This window comes from Sceloporus undulatus, chromosome 6, assembly GCF_019175285.1.
Source record: "Sceloporus undulatus isolate JIND9_A2432 ecotype Alabama chromosome 6, SceUnd_v1.1, whole genome shotgun sequence".
NCBI classification, from domain to species: domain Eukaryota; kingdom Metazoa; phylum Chordata; class Lepidosauria; order Squamata; family Phrynosomatidae; genus Sceloporus; species Sceloporus undulatus.
In genome coordinates, this window is record NC_056527.1 from 53,480,139 (window position 1) to 53,507,833 (window position 27,695).

Here is a 27,695-nt window from a genome sequence, read left to right on the forward strand (position 1 = left end):
AGCCATGGCATGCATTCTCTGCTTTTCCTAGCTACCCCGAATTCCTTAGAGACAGTAGCAAAAGCATTCTCTGTGTGTCTCTATTTAATGCCAAATTGGAAAGAGAAAGATTGTACCATAAGAAGAAGCCTCTTGCCAAATGCTCCTTTCAGCCTTTCCCTTTTGCTGGAGGCCAGGAGATGAGAGGGAAAGGGAGCAAGCAGCCAGCCACCTTCTATCTGGATAGATAGCTACCTGAAGCCAGAAACATGCGCATAGAGGGAGGGAAATAATTCCCAGGATTCCCTGCTGGAGGAGGCCAGAGCCTTGGCTTGCTCTGGCCCTCTGACCTGCCCTGAAGGGACCCTCCTCCTCCAGGAAGAAGTCCCGCGCTCCCCGCCTGGGACCAGAGACGATGAAGAAGCAGCCAAAGGAGGTTTGCATGAGAGCCACAACAGTTCTTCCAAAAGAAGTGTGTCTGTGTGTGTGTATCCACACGACGCAGCGCCAAGGGAGCTTTCTGCGGCAAAGAGTATCCCCCCCCCGAATCTCCCCTCCCCTCCCTGGAGCATGTGGGGGAGGCACTTGTGGAAATGACACTTTGGAGCATGCTCAGAGAAGGTATTTCTAAGCAGGCAATGGGGATTTGTTTGCCTCCTTTTGATAACCAAATCTGCATTTGGCCCTCTTTAATGTGCTTTTAACCCCTAGTTGTGCTCTGTGTGTGATAACCAATAGCAAATGGGATCACTTTTCTGGGGTGCCACCACTTTAACCATTTTTGGGATGGAAACACAGGACTGACATGTGATAAAGTCCAAAGAGAAGGTGAAGCCTCCAGAATTGATATGTCACTCTGAGCTGAAACGTAGACACAAACCATGATCTTCCTTGAGGCGGCACCAAGTTCCAGTCAGGAGACTTTGGACTCCATCCTTGGGAAGGGAGTTGTGAATGCTGGCAGTTGTCATGGGGAAACTGCGTACCACACCAACTGCTGAAGTCTTCTTTTCTGTAAGCTCAGCACTGAGCCTCTCGCAACCTTGCTCACTGAACTTGGTAGGACTTACTCCTCAGTAAACATGCAGAGCAATACTTGGCCCTTTATTCCTTGTGTGTGTGCATTTGCGTGTATATATTTCCTTGATAATATGTCAGTTTCTATTTGCTCAACATATTTAAATTAAGCACACTGAGTGTCTCTGAAAATTACTACTAATAAAATATTATTTGTTTAGTACAGTACCAAAAAGCCTTGTGTGAATTTTTCACACACTGAATTATTCTGTTATGTTTTTATGCCATTTTCTGCAATATGGACTATTACCAACATGGTGGCTATTTGGTGCTTGATCCAGCTAAAATTAAGCATTTTCAGGTTTGAAGCCTCCCAGTGCATACAGACATTTTCAGTCTTCTAGAGATGAAGGTGGTGCTCATGCTTTTCTTTCCCCTGCTGCAAATTCCCTTATCAGAGCTTGAAGGTAATGCATTACAAGTCACATTACCTGTAAGATGCTGCTTTCCAAATCAGTTTCCAATACTGTACTGATTTAAAAAAAAAAACTATGGGGGGATAGCGGATCAGACATGCACATATCAAATTATTCTTAAGAACAATGGAAAGTGGAATAATGCCGCTACAAGGAGGAGATAACCACTTTTTCACTGAAATCAGTGAAGTCGAGTACATGTTTAAGAGCCTTATTGCATGAGGAAACAACGTGGAAATGAAGTCGGTGAGAAGCAGCTTTCTCCTGACTGCATCAAACTATAGCCCTTATGTTCTCTTCTCACGGAAGATGGCTGTAAAAGTGCATCTTTTTTCTAGCTGGAAAAATCCATTTGGCAAAAGATATGCTTTTAGAATCACATCTCATGGGAAGAGGACTAAAGCGCTACAACGTCATATAGTAAGACACAGGGACAGCTGGTTCTGTTTCTGCTTTGTTTTCTCATGTGGTAAGTCTCAAAATCATTCCTCCCATTGAAACAAAAGGAACTGAGAAATGTATTTTGACTGGATTGTACTCTTTGTTGGGGATAGCATTCACTTGGAAGAATTCCTGCTAACCTTGTTTTGTTTTTGTTATTAAATAAAAAAGAGCGGAATCTAAAATGAAAGTGCAGATTGCATTTATTCTCTGCATGGATGGTCCTCATTAAGGTCACGCAAGTACTTAACACATCAATCAAATAGTTCCTACATTCAAATCACATTCAGGTCAGTGAAATGTTAATTTTTCTATGCAAATAACAAAAAAATAATAAAAATAATAACAACAAAAGAGACAATCAGCAAGGGAAAAAAAATACCCTATTTCTAAGATAACAATGGCAGAATGCTACTGAGAAAACGCCATAGAAACCTCACTGAAGCAGGAGTTAAATTCAGGCCACTTCTTAGCAAAGCTCATCACAGACTTAAAAATATTGATGATTTTCTTCTCTCTTTTCTGTTTTTTAAACTTTGGGTTCGGGAGTCAGGTTCTTCCAGTGTGATGTGCTAATTTCAAAAATGCTAATGCAGAAGCGCATAAGATCCCACCTGGTAGGATAAAATATATTTTTTAAATTCCTCTCAATATTACTGCTGACTGACACCCATTTGCTGGTGATCGGCTTCTGCCTCCTCTTCTTCCACGTCTGCATTATATTCTTCAAACGCATCATCATCTACATCTGGAAGCCCCAGTAACTATTGTAAAGGGGGGGGGGAAGAAATATAATGTAAATGTCTTATAAAAGGGTAAAATCGGTTAATATCACTGATGTCCAAGAACAAACTGCACAATATTTGGAAAACCCCCAGGAATTAAGTTACAACAAGGTGTAGCTCTGGCTTGTAAAGGCAAACATACATACACCTTGTGGCAAACACACATATTCCTTGGGGTATAAAGGAGGATGAGGAAGTACCATTTGCCATCTGCAAATGGTACTGCAGTCAGTGAAGACTTGGCCTGGCATCTTTAGATCACAAGGTTGGAAAAGGTCTTCTGGCATCCCTGACTCTAACTCCTTCATGGCATCCTGGAATCCAACTCCAAGAATGAAACCATATACAATGATGGATTTATGCACAAACCAATTAAGCCTCAGACTACAAGAGGCCTCTATACTATTAGGACAATGCATATTTGGATGGATAATATTATGGAGCCTCTTTGTCCTTCACATATGACAATTGGTTCCACTTAAATGGCCATGAGTAATTCTGCCACTGCCACCAGTGGAAGCACTTTGGTTCCACTTAAATTGCCATGGCAACATCCAATAGAATCAGATGTGTGAGGTAAATGTATTTCATAAATAATAAGTATATCTCTGTGCATGTGTGTGTATGTATGAGAGAGAGAGAGAGATCATAGCAATAGCATTTACATTTCTATACCACTTAACAGTGAACTCAGCACTCTCTAAGCAGTTTACAATCTGTACACCAATTGCTCCCAACAGGCTGGGTAGGCCACCTTATGAAAGGATGGGAGGCTGAGCAAACCTTGGAGCTCTGGCATTGAGTTCACAAAGTTGTGGCTGCAGTCCATTGTCATTTAACCACTATGCCACCAGGGCTCTTATAGATTGGTTTATAAAAATATTGCTCGATTTATTAAGAATGAGGCTAGAATGGAGAGAGAATGGAGTGTTTTAGTGCTTACTGAGCAAACTCTTAACTGCCATTCATCGCCCTGAGGTCATTTGTAGAGACATATGGTGAATGCAGTTAAGAGTTTGAGTGGAGTCAGTTTAGGGTTTGAGTGCAGCTGGATATGTGTTTGAGAGGGCTTGGAGGGAGAGAATGGAGCTTGAGTTGTGTTGTTGGTAATGGTCCAATTTAACCTGAGAGGGTATGGTATATGCCATCGCCTTGGCCTCAGAGGGAGAGAAGAACCAGCAGTATCTGCTGAAATTGATCCCCTTCCCCACTGCCATTCCATTCTCCTTTTGTGTCCTTTTTCTGACTGTAAGCCTGAGGGCAGGGAACGGTCCAATTAACAATTTGTATGCTGTTCTGAGAGCTTTTGTGACAGAAGAGTGGAGTATAAATATGAAAAGTGCTGCTTTTATATTTAGCTTCTGTAAACAGCTGTTTGGAATTGCTATCATTCTGAGCGCTTGGTTTCAGACCGAGTGTCTGTGGTGGTAGCACTGAATGTGAAAGCCTGTGGGGGGAATAAAAGTAGCATACATCCTCACAGGAACTTTGAGGGCATCTGGACTCACTCTGCCATTGGAGTCACAAAAGGGGGGCAGGAAGAAGTGTGACAGAGGTGCGGGTCAGAGAAAACCCTCAAATTTAGATTGTTGGCAGTGAATGCTGGGAAGTATCACGTTCTGTAGTTTAAGCGTAAAGACCCTGGCATTTGTCCTCAGCGGTGGGGTTGTCTGAGAGGAATCCTCACAGTTGGTGGAAATGGTGTAATTGTTTGAGTGGAAAGTCTCACATTTGGTGGCAGTGGCAGAATTACTCAAGGATAGTCTCCACATTTGGATATAACCCCAAAAGTGTAGAGGATGAGCCAAAGTGTATAATTCAAAACAGAAGTGCAATCAAATACAGAAGTGAGATTCAAGTAAAATATGGTAGAAATTTGGGCTTTGAAGGAAGAGGGATTGATTGAGAAGTGCAAGACTCTAAACCTGACTTATGAGAGAAAAACTGTAGAGGAATTAAAAATGATGTTGGTTAAGCATCAAGCTCCAGACCCCAGTGAGGCAAAATCCAGAATACTCAAGCCCTGATTCAATTCAGTTGGAAATTTTGAGATAATAAAATGTTATAAAAAATAAAAAACATCCTCCATATATTTTGTAGCTTATACATCGGATGGGGAGCCAGAAATATCTGTTAACTTTTTAAAAAGCTGCTCAAATTTGAGGAACAGCCAGCACTGATTACATGAGATACAGCCCAGTTTTGATTAAGATACAGCTGGCTGAAGTGTAGCACAATTTACCTCAGAGCAGCATTTAACTGATTATCTCTATAATTTCAGAATACAGTTTCAAAACTGCCACTTTCAAACTGACAAGACATATGTAGGTTTGGGTGCCAGGTTGACTGTTTTATCTGATAAATGGATGAAAACCAAAACTAAAGAGGATATAAAGAATTTAATAATTTTAGATCGGTTTTTGTTTCAGCTACCCTCAGAAATCAGACTGGTTGTTAGGGACAAGGGCCCTCAGACTTTGCAGAGCTGGCAGATCAGTTGGCTTTGAACAGGCAAGCAAACTGTCAAGAGAAAATCACTTTAAATCAAACTTTAAAATATCTGAACAGAAATAACACAACACCTTTAGGCAAAAAAACCTACTAGCTTAAGACTTTATTTCACAATGATATAAGGAAGAGTTGTTTAAAATGTGGAAAACCAGGACATTTTCAATGTGCCTGTGAGGAAAGGTTAAGCAAGGCTTTGAGTGCTACAGCTTCAGTTAAACTACACAAACTTGTAGATATTCTTCAGACCACACAAAAAAAGTGCAGTTCTGTGAAATAAAACTGGGAATAATCCCAGATTTTAGATCTGAACTCAAGGGAAAAGTATTTAATTAATAACAATGGCCTGTTACAGACTGCCAAAATAAAGCTGCTTTGGGTCTCTTTGGAGGTATGCTATTTAAATGATGTGTGGGTCCTAAGAGTCTGGAAGTTGCGCCAAAGCCACACTCCATTCCTAAGCACTGGAGTGCAGCTTTGGTGCAGCTTCTGGATTCTTAGGATGTATGCATCATTTAAACAGCATACTTCCAAAGAGACCCCAAGCAGCTTTATTTTGGCAGTCTGTAACAGGCCAATAAATATTGGGCTTCATAGATACAGGGTTTAGCTGTTAGTTTGGTGAGAGAATCTTTAATTTTTACCTCAGTTATAATCCCTCACAAAGCCATGAGCATTAAAAGGAGTCAAGGGAAGTCTACATGAGATTCCCATGGTTGAGGTAAACATTTCTTGGAGAGAAGAAGGAGGAATCTATGAAGTGGGTGTTAATTCTGACCAAACCAATCCTGTAATATTAAGTGGAGAAGCAATGCCAAGAAGATATATGTTGTCACTAGAAGCAATGTGACAATGTATCAGTTAATCAGCTATGTCAGAGAATATAGTACTTGACAAGCAGGCTGAGGGAACTGGTTCTGTGGAAAATGTTACACAGACAGGGTCACAGTCAACAATCCAAAGTGAAGGAGATTCATTGTATATTCTAAGAGGTGGCAAATAGGTCGCAAGATGAAAACACCATTGAAAAATTAGCTATAGGAAGTGAAGCACTGGTTCTATGTAGCTTCACTCACCTCAACTAACAGAGAGGAAATAAATGATTTTAAATGAGAGTTACATGAAGGCATTGTATCCCTGAAATCAATAGCAATTCTGAGGCAATTCCAGGTACAGAAGAAATGAAAGAACAAATTATATGGAAGACAGGACTACTTTATAGATTATGGATGCTTAAGAAAAGATTTCCTGATGCTGAGCCTCTTAAAAATGGGCATGCACAGTCTGTGGCAGAGGTTTTGTTGGAAATCTTCATCAGGCTAAATACAATATTCTCTCCTCTCAAGCTAAACCAGACCCAAACTCCCTTCTCTCTCTCCAACTCTAGTCTTACTCCAAGCCTTCTCAAACACATGCTAAAGGCTAAACTGACTCCACTCAGATTCTAACTATGGCTGCATCCACACTGGAGAAATAATTGGTTTTGGTACCGCTTTAACTGCCCTGGCTCAAGGCTATGGAATTCTGGGAGCTGGTGTTTGTTGTGGAGCCCAGAACGCCAACTCCCAGAATTCCATAGCCTTGAGCCAGGGCAGTTAAAGTGGTACCAAACCCAGTTATGTCTCCAGTGTGGATGCAGCCTATTCTCCACCAATTGTCCTATGCACATCTCCTCAAACATTCCCCCAATCAGCATTCAGATGAGCACTCCATTCACTCCCCTCTCCCAAAGCTATTTACACCATGCTCACATAATAAATCAAGCACAAAGACAGAGAGAGAGATGGGAGAGTGCTTTGGCTCTGGTGACGACCTCCATGTATAACAGACTTTGCCCTTCAAACTGCCATTCACCACTGACAGACAGTGATGTAATTGACAATGAAGATGAGAGATGCCAGGAGTATGGCTATGAAGGGAGGTCTAAAAACTTTTCCTAATTCCAAATTTCCTTCAGTTCTCAAAATGGCTAGCATTGCAATAACTTAAAATTTCAATGGAGTGTTTAGAAATACAATAAAGAAAAGGGGTAGTTGAAGTTACTAGGGGTAGCTGAAGTTACCAACAGAATACAAATACAACAAATGCAGTCAGTGCTTCATATCCATGGAGTCTTTATCCACAGATTTAAGCATCCATGGCTTGAAAATATTAAAAAAAGGATAAATTCCAAATAGCAAACCTTGATTTTCCATTTTATGAAAGAGGCACCATTTTGTTATGCTGTTGTATTTAGTGGGACTTGGGCATCCACAGATTTTTGGCATCCATCAGGGGAGGGGTGTGTGTCCTGGAACTAAACCCCAGTAGATACCAAGGCCCCACTGTATAAGAGCAAATGATTTTCAATGTCTCATTCTCTGCTATGGCAGAAAATTTGGGACAGGAGTAAATTTCATTTGGATTGCAGAGTTCTTTCTGGGGGGAGTGGCAATGACCTCATCTCCTATAGATACCCTCCATCCCAGGTCTGTTATCCTTTGTGCCCTGCGTCTCAGTTCCAGTCTTCTGCCTTCTGTCATGGTAATCTCCATGTAGAAACTAGAGAACTAAAGGAGCAGGAAAGTACAATAGGCCCTGGTATACTCTGAGGTTTGGTTCAATGACCTCCCATGGATACCAAAATCCATGGATACTCAATTATATAAAATGGCATGGAAAAATGGTGTCCCTTATATAAAATGGTGAAATCAAGGTTTGGCAATTTATATATTTTTAAAATATTTTCAAGCTGTGGATGGTTGAATCTGTGGATAAAGAATCCATGGATATAGAGGGCCAGCTCTAGAACGAGGCCATTTGAAACAAACACAGATTTCATAGGCTTAAGAGAACTTTAGAGAAACTACGATGGCCATAGGTTGCATTCACTATCTGGTACATTAAGCTGAAACAACTAGCAGAAGGAAAATAGGCACTTACAGGTCTGAATGATTTGAGGACTTTTTCCAGTATTTCATGGAGTGTCTTTTTACCACAGGAAGAGATGTAGTCCTGAGCCAACTGCAGGAAGGGCAAGCAGTCCTCGCTTTCACTCCAAACGTGCTAAAAGGGAAGACAGGGACGACAAAACAAAAGTTACTCAAAACCCTGAAATGGGAAGGATTAGAAGAGACAGTGGTACTTTAATGTGATCTATTCAGAGCTGAGGCAAGGAGCAAGCTAAAATTCAATTAAGTCCCAAGTGACTGAGTAGAGACCACTATCCTACTCTCTGCTTTCCAGTGGCTATGTAGTTGAGTTCAAGCCCCGTCTTTATCAAGTATACATATCTCCTACATATATTACAGGAAATACCCACTTTGGGGATGGGAGTGGTATAGCATATATAGAAAGACTTTCAACCTCCCAGACTTTTGAAATCCTAAAACTCTGGCCAGTTCAAGTCCTGGATTTGTTCCTATCCTTCTATCCTGAACATGGGTGGATAGGAAAAGACCCAAGTTGCTGCCAGAGGCTAGCATTGTCAAACACCCAAAACAACCCCGCCCCGAAAATAACAAAACTTGCCAAAACAAACAAAAGTAAGATGAAAATATTATTTTTGTTTTTAAAAAAAACTCCTGTGGAAGGAACCACTGGCTTTAAAAGATGTTGATTAATGAGCCGTTAATAAAAGTTTCCTATTATTTAGCAAAAGATTGTTGGCTTCCATTGTGTGGTAACCAACCAGGCTTCTGAAAAGGGAGCAGCATCCTGGTCTTGAAAAGCTAGTTGATTTTCTTGCTTGCTGTTGCTCGCTAGTCAGATGCCCTTTGCATGCAGCAATGGGAGCAACAGCCTCTGCTAGCCTTTCCTCTCTGACACACACACTGGGCCCAAATGAAAATGATGAGTGAGTGCTCAGTGTGAGCAAGAAACAGGGAAGGGGCTTAATTCAAGCCAAATCTCCTCCAATCTGGATTCAGTGCTGGAAAAGGACCAGAATGTGAGCAGGCCAGGTTCCTTGTGGCCCAGTGCCTCAAAAGGCCTCCATCCAGTGATACATCCCAGTCATCACAGACACACAATTTATGTGTGATTGAATTTGTCCAACCCCTCTGGACGCTTCTTGGCTGGATGCAGAAAGCTGTCCTACACTGAGGATTCAGCCATATGCATCACTGTTTTTAGTGTCATTAGCAAATGACATGGCCTGGTTGAACAAAAGGAGATCAGTGAATCAACTACACATCTCCACTTCTCTAACAGACTTAGTTAAAATGTGTAGTCCAGGCAGAGTTTGAGGGAAATACTTTTTGGGGAATTGTGTAGTAGTCCAGCAGGCAGTAGTCCTGCAGGACACAGGATTTGGGGAATTGTGGAAGCAAAAGAATTATTGTTATTGCTTCTACTAGCTTTATTCATTCTTTGTCTTCTCCTCAACATTGGGACTCAAGGTAGCTTAAATTTTAAATAATTACAATAGCCACCATGGTATAGTTATCTGAGTGCTGGACTAGGACTCTGGATCCTATTTTTTTCCAGGCAAAGCATTCTCTGAAGATGCCAGCCACAGATGCTGGCGAAACATCAGGAAGAAACTTTTCTGGAACATGGCCACATAGCCCAAAAAACCCACAAAAAACAACTGTTCTCTGTATTTACAAGAAATGAAGTACATTCTGATTTATCCCACTTTGAAATATTAAATGCTAGGGTATCTGCCTAGATGCCTTGGCACTGAAATCTCAGTATGGGCATGTAACCTTTGATATCTAGAAATGGTTCTAAACCAGCTCTTCAGATTTTTGGCTTGGCTTCCAACATAATTACTTTCCAGGACTAGAATATGTAACCAACAGAATCAGTCAACACCTATTCATTTATAAAGCTTTACCTGTATTGTACCACTTCAGGCTAAACTGATGTGATGGTGTGCTTCAGAGGTGGAGAGGGCAGAGAATCCCAAGAGACAACAATATGACATTGTTTGGGAAGTATTTAAACTTATGCACAATGTGGTAATTTTAAAAATAAATAAATAAATAAATAAATGCATGTAAAAATACAGTTTTCAGGCAAAGCATTACTTCTTGATTCTTCTGTCTGGCCCATAATGCTGTCATGGGCAATGCAGAAGAGAGTATAGATCTGCTCTAAGAAGGAAGTGGCTATTTATACCTATATGCTTTCATGCTTCTATCATTAGGAATCTCATTACAAAAGTGCTTATGTAACAAACCTTTCAGAAATGACTTTGGAATTAATCCCCTTTTAGATCTGCCTACTTTTAGAGAAAACATGCATCCTTTTTATGGAGGGCTTCCAACCTTAATGCTGGTGAGGCCAATATCATTCAGCTACCTCAGCTGCTCTAGGCAGACATTTAGCATCCTATGATGGGACTTGAGCAGCTAAGCTGACTTTAATGGTGCTGAAGAAACCATCTGGTTCTCAACCTTCCTAATGCTGCAACCCTTTAATATAGTTCCTCATGTTATGGTGACCCTCATCCATAAAATTGTGGTGTCTTGGTTCCTAAGACCATTGGAAATATGTGTTTTCCAATGGTCTTAGGCAACTCCTGTGAGTTGTTCGACCCCCTAAGGGGTCGTGCCCCACAGGTTGAGAACGGCTGTCCTAGATTATTGTATTTTTAGAACTCCACTCCAGACTGGCCAATATAGAACTCATCTACATAATTTGTAATCTTGGTTTGATGATTGAGAGCACAATGAATTCTCAAGGAATGCCAGTACAGTTACAATGATGGACCATAGCTCTGGAAAGGGGAAGGAAGAGGTTTTCACATACAGGGTGCAGGAGAAGGTGGAGAAGAGAGTTTTATCAATTATTTAAGATTTCCTTAACCTGCTTAGGTAATTAGCAGAGTCACATCTGATGTCGGCTTTTGGTTAATCTGAACTTCTTCTTTTTTAATTCTATTTTTAAATTTTATTTCCATAAACAAATACATCTCTACATTCTATTACATTCTATTACCTTTTTAACACATTATTTTACATACCCCTCAGTGCCCCCCTTCCCCGGAGCCCTTTCCATCCTTATATTCCATCCAAAATTTCAATTCGTCTTCTGGAGGTAGTCTTCCATCTTCTTTTCTCAACACTTTCTCGACAAATTCCTTCCAAATCCTCTCAAAGTCATTTCTTTTCCATAATCCTTTTTTTTACTTTCAATTTACATGTCAATTTATCATTAATAGCTAATCTCCATACCTCTTTGTACTAATCCTCCACTTCTACATCCATTTTCGTTTTCCAACGCCTTGCTATTATTAATCTCTCTGCTGTAAGCAAATTTGTTACCAAATGTTTTTCTTCTTTTTTCCATTTCTCTGATGATAATAAAACTATATTCGGTCTTCTATCTATTTTTATATACATAATATTTTCTATTTCTAATAGCACTTTCCCCACCCAAATTTTGTACATATTTACATTGCCACCACATATACATATATGACCTTACTTCTTGACAGCCTCTCCAACAATTTTTTGAGTTATTCTTATTAATATTATGTAATCTCATTGGAGTAAGGTACCATTTCCAAATCAACTTATAATAATTTTCTTGGCAGAGATGGCCCTAAAACCACTGAGCATAAAACATCCCCCCTCAATTAATAAATAAATAAATAAATAATAAAAAGAAGAAGAAAGGGGTATTAGGGCATTAGCATACAGTTCAGAGAAAGCAGAGGAGGGGGTCTAGAATAAATGGAAAGAAATATAGATTGGCTTGCCATTCAGAGAGATCATGTTGGAGCTGTCCTTTATGCTCCTTGCTCCCTAAGATGGGAAACAGTGAGATGCAATGGGACTTAATGGAATAGCACTTGGTTCCATGTTTTTAAAAATGCTTAATATTGTATTATACTTGCATCTCTGAACTAATGAAAATCCAAATGACACCAGGATAGGATTAGTGTAAGCACTTAGGGCTCACCTCAAAAAGGCCAAAAATCAAAAATCAATTTGCATATATTTGTATGTGGAGATTTATATTGATAAGAGCAAATTCAAAATAAATACCATAACATCATCATCATCAACAAATAGAACTACAATACATAGTATCATATGCACTGTGACAACCTACAACTGGGCTTTGTGCCTACTGCTCAGTCTGTTTCCACATACTAGCTGCTAATGCTCACTATGTAGCTCTTAAATCAGAGGAGCCTTTCAAATACACAGCCTTTCAGACAGAGGACTCTTCTCTGTAAAGTAGAACCCCTAGTTAGGCAAGTTAAAGCTGTCACATTTGATAGAAGTGTACAACATGTGTTTTATTAGGTGTTTCAGTATGTGCCTGATGCAGCTACTGTCCTTATGATGCAGCAGGACCAAAAAGTGTGGACTGGAATCCAGACGTCAGTCATAAACGAACAAAATAATAAAAATACTTAAAACCCCATGGATAGCAAGAATCAGTCCCACTGATTTCAATAAAATTGGTATTAATATGTGTAAATCTGGATTGAATTATTTTTGCTGATATTCTTACTTCTGCATCCATAGGCACCTACTTCACAGACTTCTTGCTGCAAGGAGACGCAGTTAGGGCCAAAGCTTCACCTGATGAGTTATGCAGTTCACGTCTTTATAACTACAGCTAAAAGGCCGGCAAGGACTGAGAGAATGGGATTGTAGTAGGAATAGAGTAGAATTGTTTTTCAAGATCCCTTCTGGACCAGTCTGATATTCCCAGGGCTCCATTATGTATGCAGTTAGTTAGTAGTATGAGCCTGCCCAGAGTTTGTTGTCAAGTAGTTAACTTGCTCTAGCTCCATGGCCAAAGACTACTCACCAGCCCCCATATAATGCCCACTAGTTGATTTCATTAGACACTGAGGACATAGGGAACAATCTAAGTGATTTCCATTGAATAGAGACATTTCCTGGAATTTTGAAACAAAGGGATCCTTGAATTTGGAGCCATAGAAGTCTGTAATTTTATGTTGGTTTTGTTTTTTTCCTGACAAACACAGTAACTCCATCCAAAAGGGTTAGACCCAGTTGCTTGTATCCCTCTCTGGTAATCAGACCAAAGTTAAAGTTTGTAAATACCAATGAAGTGGACAAGCTTCTTGGAAGTGTAAGGAGGACTATGTGTCCTCTCGATGCTTGCCGATCATGGTTGACCACCCAGGGAGGGGATGCTATGAAAATATTAGTACAACTTATAATCAACGCATCCTTCAGAGAGGGAATATTTCCATCAAAATTGAAACAAGTGATAGTTAGACTGCTTTTTAAAAAAAACCTCACTGGACCCCTTGGTAAGAAACAATTACAGGGCGGCCTGCCTTCTACCATTCTTGGGCAAAGTAATCAAAAGGACAGTTACCCTACAGCTCCAAGCAGTCTTGGATGAAGCCCATTTCAAACCGGCCTCAGGGCTGGATACAGAGTTGAGACTGCCATGGTTGCCTTAGTCTATGATCTCCGTCTGGGTATCGACAGGGGAAGTGTGACCCTGTTGGTGCTCTTGGATATCTCAGTGGCTTTCGATACTATAGACCATGGTATCCTTCTGGAACGCCTGAGAGAGTTAGGTATTGGGGGCACTGCGTTCCAGTGGCTCCGGTCCTACCTCTCAGGCAAATTACAGATGGTGATGCTGCGGGACAGCTGCTCTTCTAAGAGAGTTGACATCTGGCGTCCCTCAGGGCACCATTCTGTCCCCCATAGTGTTTAACGTTTACATGAAGCCACTGGGAGAGATCATCCAGAGACAGGGGGCGCTGTGTTATCAGTATGCTGATGACACCCAAATCTATTTCTCTATGTCTCCGACTGTTGAAGTGACTAAGGATGGCATCTCTCCTCTGGATGCCTGCCTTGAGTCGGTAATGGGCTGGATAAGGGAAAACAAACTCAAGTTGAATCCAGAGAAAACTGAGGTACTTGCAATAGGTACCTCAAGTCCAGGGATGGAAATCAGTCAACCAGTCCTGGACGGGGTCACACTTCCCCTAAAGGATAAAGTTCGCAGTTTGGGAGTACTCCTGGATCCATTTCTACAGTTGTCATCTGAAGAAGATGTGATGGCCAGGAGTGCATGGTACCAGCTTTGGTTGATATGCCAACTGCACCCCTACCTGGACCAAAAGGACCTTGAAACAGTGGTACATGCACTGGTAATCTCTCGTTAAGATTTCTGTAATGTGCTCTATATGGGGCTACCTTTGTATCAAGTCTGGAAGCTTCAATTGGTTCAAAACGCGACAGCCAGACTGGTCACTGGAACACCTAGATCAGACCACATAACATTGGTGGTTGCTGATTAGCTTCCAGGCACACTACAAAGTGTTGGTTATTACCTTTAAACCCCTTTCATGGCTTGGGCCCGAGTTACTTGAGGGAATGCCTCTCCCTACGCAATCCGCCCCACACTCTCAGAATATCTGGAAAGAACCTATTGGAGTACTCAAAAACCAGGCTAACAACAACTTCTTACAGAACATTCACTGCTGCGGCCCCCAGCTTGTGGAACAGCTTGCTGGAGGAGATTCGTCTTATCACCACCTTAGATGCCTTAAAGAAGGCACTAAAGATGGATCTCTTCTGGTGGGCCTACCCACCTGATTTTTTATAAGAGATCTTAAATACTTCTGATCTGATTGTATGAATGTTAGTGTGAAGGTTAGTTGATGATCCGTTATTTTAGTGAATTAATAGTAATGTAATTGTTTTAACGATTGCATTTTATATGGAATTGTTTTATTGCTGTAATCCCGCCTCGATCCACAGGGATAGGCGGGAAATATAAATAAATAAATAAATAAATAAATAAATATTATTAAAGGTATTCCAAAGATAAACAAGAAAGCAATACCCTTACCTTTCCGATCAGAGTTAAATATTGACTTGAAAAAAAAGTTCAGCTTTACCACATTAAATCCACGAAATTCATTTGGCTATTATTCCAGTTAGCAATGGAACAGCTGAAACTTTTATTAATAGTTGTTGAAACTTGTTTAGAGCTTCCTCAATGAGAATAAATCTGATGTGGAAGAGGGAGTAATAGAGGAAAGATAAAACAGTTTTCATGATGAGCTATGTTTATTAGAGTAGACGCTAAAGGGAATTCTGCCAGAAAACAATGTAGGTCCTTCAAAAGCAGCCCTGCCTACTACATCCCCCCCCCCCTTGTGTACAAATAAGAAAGCTGCAGGACTCTTGTCTATATACTGAATCTAGTGTATCTTCTGATTCTCAGAGCATATTACACATCTGAATATAAGCTCTCCAGCTCATTTATCTCCAGGGACATATGATCAAGAGATTTTAACTATACTCAGCCAAATCGCCCTCACATCCAGGGACACACCCTTCATATCAGCGATCTGGCAATCTGTTTGTTTTTTATCACCCGTGGATCAACAGCCCCCACATTATTCAATGGTGGTGTGTACATACAGTTGTGTCAGTGGATTCATACACATGTCGTCGCCACTGAATAATATGGAGCACAAGCGTCCACATTTTTTTGCCATCTATGGGGGGGGCAGGAACTAACCCCCATAGATGGGAAGGGTTCACTGTATTCAAAGGTATTTGAAGAAAGGGAAAGAGAAGAGCTAACTTGTGCATCATCAATTCTGTCCTTTTTGAGTATGTGTGCACACTCACCATTTGAGATTTCAAGGCTGTTAGAGCCATAAGCTGTTAAATAGATTTCTCTAGCTTGCCTCCCTGCAGATGTGCTAGATCAACATCATCCTCCAGCATTCTGACTAGAGATGATGAGTACTATTACTACAGTATATCCAGAGGATGCCAAGATGGGAGACACTGGGTAAGGAAAGACTGGAAATACCCAAGTTCAAGTCATGCTCAGACAACATGCACACTGATTCATCTAGGTCCAGTTATACTCTTTCAGACTGGCCTACCTTTTAGGGTTGTTGTGAGGACAAAGTTTGAGGAAAACCATATATGCTGCCTTTAGCTCCTTTGAAGGGGAGAAATAAATGTATTGTATGAATAAATGAAACATTTCACTTCAGCTCACCCATGATAGAATTTGAAGTAATAAATATTGCTTGCCTATATTCTGTAGAAAACCATTTCTCAAAACAAGGCCAAGATAGTTCCCTGGTAGGATAACAGTTTCCTCTTCTCAATGGGCCTGTTCCTTTTATCATTCTCATGATTCTTTACTAAGTATTCTGCAACAGACTCTTCCACAACTCATTGAAAACTATTACCTGCCAGCAAAATATAGTATAGTACATGTACATCCGAAATCATTTTCAGAATGATTTATTTTGTAATCCCAACTGTCTAATCTCAACATCCTTGTTTAGGACAGGGACACACATATATCAAGCTTCAAACTAAGAAAGTAAATAAAAAGTGTTTTACTCACACAAATACACTGTATTGAATATCACTCTACTCTTATATCTGTCAGCTTCTTGTATAACTTAATATGATTTCATGCATCATATGAATCGCTACTGTCATCATTCTGGGTGAATCTGAGGTTGTCTTTGGCAACAATAACAATGATCTTACATGTTTTGGCTAACTATTAATGTCTGTTAAGGCTGGAACAGACTGGAAAAAAAAAGCCAGCTTGCTGGGGCCATGGCGTATGCACGACACATGACCCCAAGCTGGCAGGATGCCACCCGCCCATTTACATGCCAGCAGCTTTTTGGCACTCTGGCGGCATGGCATTTAGATGCCACATGGTGCAAAGAGCGCTGAAAAGCTGCAGTGCCAGCAAAAAGGGCACCCTTTTTCCAGTGCAAAAAAGAACAGAAAAAAGCTGGACTGGAACCGTGGCATGCGGTTACTACAACCCTGATTCGGTGCCCAAAGGGGCAGTGTCAAATCATCCCTATATGAGCTTCTATTTTGGCCCTTAGTTAAATGTCTGTATGCATATATGTTTTTACATTTCTGATGTCATGGACTGTTCAGATACATTCTAAATATTCGAGGGCAAGCTCTCTGAAACAGAATGTTAATAAACACTGCAAATTCTGTGATGGAGTGAAAAAGTGTACTGTTGGGGGATAATCTTCTACAGATCAGGGAGACTGTGCGAAGCTCACTGGGCTGACTTTCTCTGAATCTAGCTCTACCTTCATAAGATGTTATCACTCAAAATAAACTTCATATATGCAGCCTTGAGGTACTTAGAAAAAAACTAGGACAGACTAGTAAAACAGACTTTCAAATCTCACATTGGCCTGTTACAGACAGCCAAAATAAAGCTGCTTTGAGTCACAGTGGAGGTATGGTGTTTCAATGATGCATACGTCCTAAGAGTCCAGAAGTCACACCAAAGCCACACTCCAGCCCTAAGGACTGGAGTGTGGTTTTTGGTGTGGTTTCTGGACTCTTAGAATGCATGCATCATTGAAACACCATACCTCCATTGTGACTCGAAGCAGCTTTATTTTGGCTGTCTGTAACAGGCCATAGTGTAGTTATTACCAGTGTACACATTACTTGTTCATTGTTACGCTAGTTTTAAAATATAAAAATGATAACAATGTCTACAGACTACAAAGGCAAGTGGAAATAGTTCATTTATAAAGTGGGTCCACAGTGTAAGATGCCCAATTCACCTTACATTGAAGAATATTAATAGCCTGAAAAAAGAGAGCCCTCCCTCCATGATAACTGTCATCCTTCGGCCTGTTTTGTGTCTTTTAGATTGTAAGACTGAGGGCAGGGAACTGTCTAATTAAAATAATAATTGTAAGCTGCTCTGATAGCCTTTAGGGCTGAAGGGCGGGGTATAAATACCATAAGTAAGTAAGTAAGTAAGTAAATAAATAAATAAAATATCGACTAGAACATATACTGAGTGCTAGCCTGACATAATAGAACCACACTTTAATCGAATCTCTCTAATCACCTTCAGGATCAGGCAACAATGTTCTCAAATCCACTACTACTTACCCTCCAACATTTCACAAATGACAATTGGGACTCATGTTAGCAAACAACATCAGACTGTGGTCTAGACAGCAAAAGTTAATGAGAAAGAACAGACAACCTAAGAGAGGCTGCAGCAGCTTGCTTTTGCCTGAGTCAATAGGAAAGAGTAAGATTTTGCCCCCTCATATCCTCTTCCTCCTGCTGAGTTAACCGAGTGCAAACTTCTTTTGCACTTTGAACTCAGTTTGTAGCAATTCAACTAAGCTGAGGACAAAGAAAAACACTGGGAAGAGGAAAGAACAACTGGGAAATTTTTAAAGTACCTGAAAAAATGGGATGAAATAAATGAAAGCAAAAGTGTTCCATTGGCCTCTCAACCAGTAAACACATTAGAAGACACTTAAGATATCTCCTACCCCCACCATTGCCAGGGACCTTAAAAAGGGGGTCTTTGGTGTGAAATGCAATATCGTTTTTGAATGTCAGAGATCACTTCAAAACAGTTTCAATCCAGAGATTTGCTTCAGCTTTTCTGGAGGTATCTTTGAGAGTGAGTGGAGCTCACATGAACTTGAACTTCACATTCATTTAACCATTCCAAAGTGAAATGTTTTGACCAGTATTTTCCAATCTGATGCCTTCCAGTTCTTATATCTTCCTTTTTAAATTATGCTCCTGTATTTTTAGCAGTTCAACAAGAGGTTTGCATTTAGTGAGGAAGGTATGTCAAAACTAGAAATTATCTATTATACCTTCCATTGCCTACTAGTTTGGAATATATTCTGTTGTTCCTGGCCAATATTTCAGTCATGTTTTGAATTGTTTTCTGCTCTTTGGTTACCTATAATCAATTGTATTTAACATTCCATTTTGTTACAAAAAGAGCAAAAAGCAAAAAATAGTATGTAGTATAGTTACACGGACTACATTTCTTATGATTAATTTAGATATGCATTCCTAATTGATTTATTTTATATATTTTTTCAGTTGTGTGTTCCTTATGTATTTTTGGTTTTGATTTTTTCACTACTGTCCATTTATGTTATTTGTGAGTTGAAGTCCAACACATCTAGAGGGTATCAGGGTTGTTTCTCAAACTGGCCTTCCAGGTGTCTCAAACTGGCCTTCCAGGTGTTTTGGGCTTCAGCTCCCAGAATCCCAGACCATTGGCCAAAATGGCTGAGGCTTCTGGGAGATGAAATCCAAAACATCTGCAAGGCCAGAGTCTGGGAATCACTGTGCCCTTATAAGAAATCACCCTATCGCCAGAAAATAACAAGCTCATTTTTAAAAAACAAGTCAAAATCATTATCGCCATTGTGATCATTTATTTTGTAAAGGTTGTAATGTGTACTGGTCTCATCACTTGATGTATTCCTAGCCTTTCAACGATTACACATACAAACAAGATCTGGCTGAAGATTATTAAGCCAGCTTTTGACAAACTTCAAGCAGAATAGAGTCTCATAGCTAGACAGCAAATGCCAAAAATGCCTCCCAATTTTTCTATGGACTGGTGATTCTAATAAAAGTTCAGACACGCTCCTTCATCGTTCAGTGAATGGAACATCAAGAGATGTTTTGCTTGAGTGCATCAGCCATCACTTCAAACACAAGTTAGGGCTGAGCTTTCACAGCACCTGGCACCACCTCAAAACACACTTATTTGGGAGATACAGAAGAGCAGCTCAGATACACCAGAAACCTTCCAGGTGACAGCACACAGAGTATTTTTGTTTGTTTGCTTAGTAGCTCTTTCTCTAATGAATGCTCAAGCTGTAAAGGGATAAAGCCTATATATTTCTGGATTTCTCCAACAGTTTGAATAGGCACCAGAGACAAAACTGCTTGGGGTCAGCAAGAAGGCTGCATAAAGTGCCCTTAGACCACATTCGAGACAGGAAGAAGAGTGCAATGAACCAATGGAAATCCATAAGGGAAAAGAAAAGGAAGATGAGTAAAAACAGTGTATGTGAAGACTGGCTAAGTTAATCACCACTAGTTAAATCAGCCTCCTTTCTATCATTTCCATCATCCCCCAGCCTGGTATTCCCTCTTCACTGCCAGGCATGGAGAAATATAATTTACCAGTACTACTCCATAAAGATCACTGCAGCTGCTGAGAAGAGGAGCAGAGTCTCCCACCACTTTCTTTCTTCTGCTCTACAGTTTGCGTGATGGGCATTACTGATACTGATACTGATTACTAGGAGAGTATGTTCACCCAGATGCTTGTCTAGAGCCCCACAGTCTCATGTCTGCATCTAGAGAAAAAGTGCTTGAGCTTAGTCCTGCCTGAAAGTTACATTTTCTGATCTGCTGAATCCTTGATAGACGGAGATGTGACTCTCACAGGCAACAGAGTTGCTATGTGGGTTGTGCCATGGCAAGGGAAATGCATCCTTCATATGTGAAAATGTACCCTTAGATGTGAAAGAGATTCCTTCTGCTTTAAGATGTTGGGGAAGGATATTTAACAAGGATATACGTGAATGAACTAGTGCTGCTCTGTACATCTTATATATATTTAAAGCAGACGACACAGAGGTGGAATTAACAGTGCTTTCTTCTTGCCAGTGTCACCTACACCTGGTTTTTGTGCTTGAGAAATGGCAACAATAAAGGTAATAAAACAATAAAACAACGGCAACAATAAAGGTAAAAGCAGAGAAATGGATAAAGCTTTACATATATTTAAAGCTTGGAAAAAGTACTTTTTGGACTACAGCCAGCATAATGATTCAAGGGTTAAAGTCCAAAAATGTAACTTTTCCAAGTTCTGAATGTATCAGCAAAACAACACTAACTATTTTGCCACATCAGGGGAGCCTTCAGTAGTAAGACAAACCACCGTGTACCCTGTTGTTTCTGATTTGACTCTTCTTTCAGTCTTCAGTTAACAAGCCAAGTTCCTCAAGCAGGGTGGTGGTGACGGCATCTCTTATACTCTGGAATGCATCATGTACATTGATGCCACCATAGACATAAATACCTACATAATATTACCACTTGTACAGATTGCACAGTATCTGAATGTGAAAATAAGAAGAAAAGCAAAACAAATCACACTTGAAAGGACTAAAATGAGGGAAGTTAACAGATCAGAAAACATGGTAATACAAATGGTTGTGATGAACATCTGGATTGGCATCAGTACTGAAATGGTAATACGAAACATTCCTGGTTGTGAGTCGTTTTTTATACTGTGCACAGCTTCATAAACCATATTTTTTCAAGCTGTAGCTACAAGCTCATCTTTCCACTACCACCTTCCCCCCCCCCTCCATTGTGTTGCCTCTGACAAGGAAATCCTGGCTTGCAGTAAGCAAATATTCCCCATTTTTATATCCAAACTAGTTTGGATCTAATGTGTAACTATTGTTTTTATTCAGTTTAGAAGCCAAGTGCTCCCTGTTGGTTTGCCAACATTAAGCCAGAATTCAAGAATTGTGTATAAATGAAAACCAGAATCTCTGTGCAGAAGCTGGAGGCGGGAAGAGAAGGGCAGACATCTATAGCTCCTGTCTAGTTCCATAAACCATGGTTTGTGAAGCCATGAAAAACAATCTGAATGTGACTAATGAGAAGTCATCCCATGACCTCTGAATCTGGCTAGTGAGTAAGAGGTCATCCATGTAATGTTGACTCCCAGGTATGAATGTTCTCTAAGTTGCTATATGGATGCAACATTTAAGAGGGTGCTCATGATAAAAGCATCTTGAACACTTGTGGAACCATTAACAGGATTAACTCAAAACATACAAAACTTTGGAGAGGCAGGACAGCTTTGTTTGACTTGAGCACCAGCACTGAAGCAGAGACCTTCAAACCTATGCCTCTAAGATGAAATCCATGAAGCAGCCCTTACGTTAATACAGTCAGCCCTCTATACCCACAGAATTTTTATCCACAGATTCAAGCATCCACGGCTTGCAAATATTTTTAAAATATATACATTCCAAAAAGCAAACCTTGATTTCACAATTTTATCTAAGGGGCACCATTTTACTATGCCATTGTATTTAATGGGGCTTGAACATCCACAGATTTTGTTATCTGTATGGGGTCCTGGAACCAAGCCCCAGTGGATACCAAGGGTCCACTGTATAATCAAATGGGTGTAAACAGCTGAATGTCAGGGTCAGAATAGTCGGCCCTTTATAGCTGCTGTCTGGGTAGCTTGGGAGTGTAACATTTATATCCTGCATGCTCCCAAGCCACCCTGAAACTGCCTGGAAGTCAGGTGGTCACCCAGATGTGGGCAGCTTTAAGATGCTGCGGCAGCATGGCGTTAACACACTGCATGCCAGAGCATCTTGAAGCAGGCTTTGGGCTTCAACTGGGCTGGAAAAACTGGCATTTTTCCAGCCCAAAAAGGAGTGGATCTTTTCCGCTCCTTTTTGGGCTGGTTCAATGTGGTTTGGGGCCAAAGCATGTGTTTGCCGTGGCCTCAATCCATTTTTAGCAGGGGCAACTTCAAGCAGACCTTTCTTGCTGGTCTGTTACGGCCCTCAGTTTCCTAAGTCAGCCAGGAAAAAATGTCTTGGTTGTGTGTTTTTGTTTTCATTTTCAGTCCTGTTGCCAAAAAAAGCAGTGGGCAAAGCTGGCTTTTCTCTCTTCTGAACAGTTTTGAAAAGTTTTAGAAACATGTATCTGAGAAAAAAGAAATAGTACGAAGTATCACAGCTTTTTTTAAAAAAAAAAGCTTTTAGGAGAAAACGCCACCATCGCCCAGCCACGATGGTCTGTGGTCATGTTGGCTGGGCGATTCTGGAAGTTGTATTCCCCAAAAATAACTTTTCCAAAGTCTACTTCTGTCAGTTTAAAAAAATACACAAAGGCCTTAGAGGATAGATAATTTTTTCTGCCAAACTCACTTGAATCTTCCTCAAAGGGCTGGATTTCACCCCTTTACCCCATTCTGCTTCCCAACCCCATGGGCTCCCCCTTGGAATCCACAGAAGCCTGCAATGGGCTCTGTTGTTTTCAGTGTAATTGGCACTTCTCGGTATCCCAATGTTCAAAGTCAAGAACTGGCAACATTTGCTGAATCTAAAGTCTTGGTCTCATTGGAAATCAACAGACATCTACTAGGCCCAAAGGCTCAAAACGTTTGATGGAATTATATTTACAATCTATAACTCGCTATAAACAGTTCCAGTAAGATGGCATTATTGATGCAGTAACATTTTTATTTGTTCTACAATATTACCCTGCAGAAGTCTGTTATAATTGGGAATATTGCTTTAGGATTTTATATATATATGACTTGTACTTCCTCATTCTATATATGAGTAACATTGCTTTGGGGATTCAGAAAAGGTCTAAAAACTAGGCTAGGATAATTGACAAGACCTCCAATTAAACTAAAATGCAAATGTGAGAGGAATCGTCCATCTGTTTAAGGTTTTTTCCCCCCAACAGAACTTTAGTTATACAGTACTTCTCTCTTTAATTCCATTTTATTCTTGCACAACAAGCTAGTGAGGTACAGGGGGGAGACAAATATAATCTCTTTCAAGACCATCCAGTGAACTTTAGAGGCAGATGAGAATGAACCCTGAACCTTGAGGCTGAAGTCAAATGCTCTACCTTGAGAGGGAGAAGAAGCAAAGTTTGGCTTATCAGATATTGCTAGATTGTAGATGTCCTGCAATGTGTTTCAGTAGTCCTTGTCAACATAACCAGTTGCAATCCAGAAATATCCATAGAGCTACATTTTGGTGACTCCATTACAGAAGAGATGGGGAACATTTGGCTTTCCAGATGCTGCTGAATTCCAGAATTAATTACCTTCAGCCACAAGGGCCAATAGTCAGGGGCTAATGGGAGTCACAGTCCACTGACAGTATGTCACAGATTCCCTGCACCTATACTATATCACAGTGAATCTATGTATTATTTATTGACCACTCAAGCTGCATCTACATTGCAGAATTAACGCAGTTTGACACTGCTTTAACTGTCACTGTTCAATGGTAGGGAATTTGGGGATTTGCAGTTTTATGAGATACTTAGCTTTCTTTCTCAGAGAGTTCTGGTGCCACAACTAACTACAAATCCCAAGATTCCACAGAATGCAGCCGTGGCAGTTAAAATGATATCAAATTGCATTAATTATGTAGTGTGGCAGCAGCCTTAGTATAGGCTACTGCCTACAGTCTTTGCCAATCTGGCAACAGATGCTGTTGGTCAAGCATGTTTAAAACCTCTGAACAATACCACAGTGAAGATGGCTGGTATACCTACTTTCCAAGATCAGTAGAGAATGGACAATTGCAGGAAGAAGTACCAGTACGTATACTGAAAGTGGTATGCTGCAGTGATCAGAGTGTCAAACCAAGACTGAGAAGATTCTGTAGCTCACTAGGCAGCCTTGGGCAATATTACAGGGCTACTGAAAGTGGGCAAAGTATTAAGGTACTGTACAGTGCTTTAAGCTCCTTTGAGGAAGTGTGGGACATCTATCTATCTATGTATCTATCTATGTATCTATCTATCTATCTAATAAACAAAGAAGAACAATATGGTGGATGTTTTATTGTATCAGCACAGTACCTTGCTGCATATGAATCAGCCACTTTTACATAAACTGGGAATCCAGGCATCTTATTGCTTCTGGATTGTTGCTATTCATGCTCATTCCATCACATGTTCACTTGTCACATGGATGACAGTGATACTGATGTGGCCCACCTCGGGCTTGTGGGGTAACATTAGTTATAAATACAAAGTCATAAAACACTTTAAGTTCAAGGCATAGATTTTAGGATGGGGTGGGCAAAATGCAGCCCTCCAGGTGTAGTTTGACTATAGCCTCCATCATTCCTTACCAGTGGCTATGCTGGCTAATACTGCTGAGAGCTATACTGTACTAGATCATCTGGACTCGAGTCACACCCCTGATTTAGGCACATTATTCAACCTTTTCTTTCTAAAAAAAGTGCTCAGATAGTTTTTTGTGGGTTTTTGGGGCTATATGGCCATATAGCCCGAAAAACCCACAAAAAACTATGGATGCCAGCCATGAAAGCCTTCGACTTCACAAAGTGCTCAGATGTTTCTAAAATGCCACAAGGAGTGGAGAAGACTTAAATTTTATGAGCAACAAAGGATGGGCCCTTGATGTGGGCCCTTGTTTATGCAGCAGGCTACAGCTGTCCAACTTTTAAAACCTGCATTCAGATTTTGGATGGGCCAGTTTAATTTGAAAAAGGCAAACAGTGGTCTTTGGTATCATTTATGAAAGAAGGTTGCTAACCTAGTAGACCAGCAAGTACAGTACTGTTAGGAAAAGTGTACAAAGCCACCACCTGTTTGGATTATGATGTAACCAAGAGGCAAAGGGCAGGAACTAGAAAGTGTGCTCCCTACGTCATCGAGAGTAACAATTGTGAGATATTTTCTGCATACCAAACTATGTCAAAACTAAATGGGATACACGGACGAAGCTCCTGAAGTTGAGGAAGAAATGATAATCCCAACTTCATTTTATTCATACGCCATTCTCATCTGCTGGGACAGCCAGAAAAATCTCACCATAACCTCAGAAAATGGGGGCAAGTGAGGTAATTTCAATCCACTTCAGGATGGAGAATAAGTCATTAGCAAAACTCACTGCTGCAGAAAGGAGAATAGTATACATTTACACACCATTTGGTGCCAGCTTTTGTAGAGAGATAAGCATATTCTGGGAAGAAACTGAAAACCCTTTATCTGAGGATCTCACGCCACTATCATTATCATCATCATCATCATCATCATCATCATCATCATCATCATCATCATCGCCACCATCCCATTCACTCATTTTAAATTCAGGTTGATTTGCCTGCCACTCAGTCGAGAAACTAGGCTCCATTTTGCAGGTCTGGAAATGATTTGGAAATGATCATGCCCAGCAAATTATAGTGACATTAGGAAGTATATTCTCTATGCTTTGCCTCCTATAACATAATACAAACACTAGTTCCCTTCACACACATACACACAACAAGAAACACCAGCTTCCTGTTCTATATGCCTGTGACAAGTCTTGCTGCATTTCTGTTGTCCTTAAACCTGCACAGAGATCCCTTATCAAAGTGAGCCATGATAGAGAGAGAGAGAGAGAGCTAAGCTTCCCCACCAGCCCTCCCTGGATAAATACAAAGCAACAACATGTATCCCCCTCCAGCTTTTGGGAACCATACAAAAAGGGAGGGAAGCCTTTTGTTTCCTGTGGGTGGGTGGATGGGAAGGGCTGCCTCCTGCTCAACATTTTCAAAGTATGAGAGCCCTTGGCCTCTTTCTCTAGAGCTGTGGGAGCATCCATTATGCTCCACAGCAGCAGGCCTGCACAATACAAGGCCTGCACAATACAAGGCCCGCCAAACCAAAAGCAGCCCGCCAGGTGGCTGAATAAACCCCAGCTTTGCTGCCTGCCTAGGACTGCACACTCAGGGTTCTCCAGCTGCTGCATTTGGCCTGGAGGGCCACATGCTGTGTGTGGGTTGCTGTACCTCTAGTCTAGGTGATGTTCTGTCCAGTCCGAAGTGAGCGCTGCCACTGGCTGTGGGAAAGCCTTTGGCCCTCACTCCCCAATTCCAGCTGAGCTTTGGGCATAGGTGAGGATGCAGCACTCTCTGCACAAGCCCAGAGACACTTGTCTGGCACTCAGAATCACAGAGTTGGAAGACACCCCAAAGGCCACCCATGCCAACCCCATTCTGCTCTCCAGGGATGTGTCACAATCAAAGCACTCCCAGCAGATGGCCGCCCTGCCTCTGTTTAGGAATATCCAACCCAGGCTGCGGAAGTAACCCGGTTTGACATAATTTCAACTGCCATGGCTCTGTGCTATGGAATTCTGGGAATGGTAGTTTGTTGTGGCACCAGAGCTCTCTGAGGGGGAAACAATCTGATGTGAGGCCATGTTCACTGCCATGGCTCCATGCTATGGAATTCTGGGAATGGTAGGTGCCACAACAAATACCATTCCCAGAATTCCATAGCATGGAGCCATGGCAGTGAAAATGGCCTTATACTGTACCGGATTATTTCCCCAGTGTGGATGCAACCTTATTAAAACAGACGCATTCCTTCCCCTGTCGCCCCCTCCCACCCCGCCTGACTCACAAAATTGTCCCCGCATCCATTTTCGGGGCAGAGGACGTAGAAGGAGACCCCAGGGTCGGCATAGAAGTCCATCCTCCTCTCGTCCTCCTCGGTGGCGATGAGCTCGAAGGGGTTGCTGGAGCACCATTTGTCCGCCAGGTCCGCCAGCTGCTGGAACTCCATCCTGCCTGCCTGCCTGCCTCCCTCCCTCCTCTCTCTTTGGCGCCTGGCTCTACGGATGGCTCCCTCCTCTTCCTCCTTCTTCTTCCTCAGGGAAGGAAGGGAGGGACAGGGGTTAAACCGAGGAGGGGTGCTCCTGCTCCTCTCTGCGCCCCTTTTTCTTCTCTGCCCCTCGCCGGACTCTGGCCCCGCCGCATGCCGGTATTGTTTACATGCTGCTGGCTCTCTCCTCCGCCGGGCCTTCCGCTCCCGCCTCGGAAGAAGGAGGCCTCCCTCCCTTCCCTTCCCTTCAGCAGCAGCCGCAGACGGCGAGGAGGAGCAGGCCTGGCATTGGCCTACTGCTGCTGCTGTTCTGAGGGAGG

The 27,695-nt window shown here is 41.3% G+C and overlaps 1 protein-coding gene across 1 annotated transcript; it reads right to left on the minus strand.

The window, feature by feature from the left end:
- Positions 1 to 2,098: 2,098 nt before the first annotated feature.
- On the minus strand, positions 2,099 to 27,695 carry MTURN (maturin, neural progenitor differentiation regulator homolog). The gene is made up of 3 exons (XM_042471131.1): positions 27,175 to 27,695; positions 8,129 to 8,251; positions 2,099 to 2,677 (listed from the first exon to the last, which is right to left on the minus strand). The coding sequence occupies exons 1-3, from the start codon at positions 27,334 to 27,336 to the stop codon at positions 2,567 to 2,569; spliced, it is 396 nt and encodes a 131-aa protein (XP_042327065.1). The 5' UTR covers positions 27,337 to 27,695; the 3' UTR covers positions 2,099 to 2,566.

Excerpts from the sequence above, each read along its gene's own strand:
- MTURN (XM_042471131.1), bottom strand. The coding sequence starts at position 27,336 with ATGGAGTTCCAGCAGCTGGCGGACCTGGCGGACAAATGGTGCTCCAGC. Across the intron at positions 8,252-27,174 it reads ATGGATGCGGGGACAATTTT|CACGTTTGGAGTGAAAGCGA; the intron begins GTGAGTCAGGCG and ends CTTCCCTTTTAG. Across the intron at positions 2,678-8,128 it reads TCCTCAAATCATTCAGACCT|TTACTGGGGCTTCCAGATGT; the intron begins GTAAGTGCCTAT and ends CCTTTACAATAG.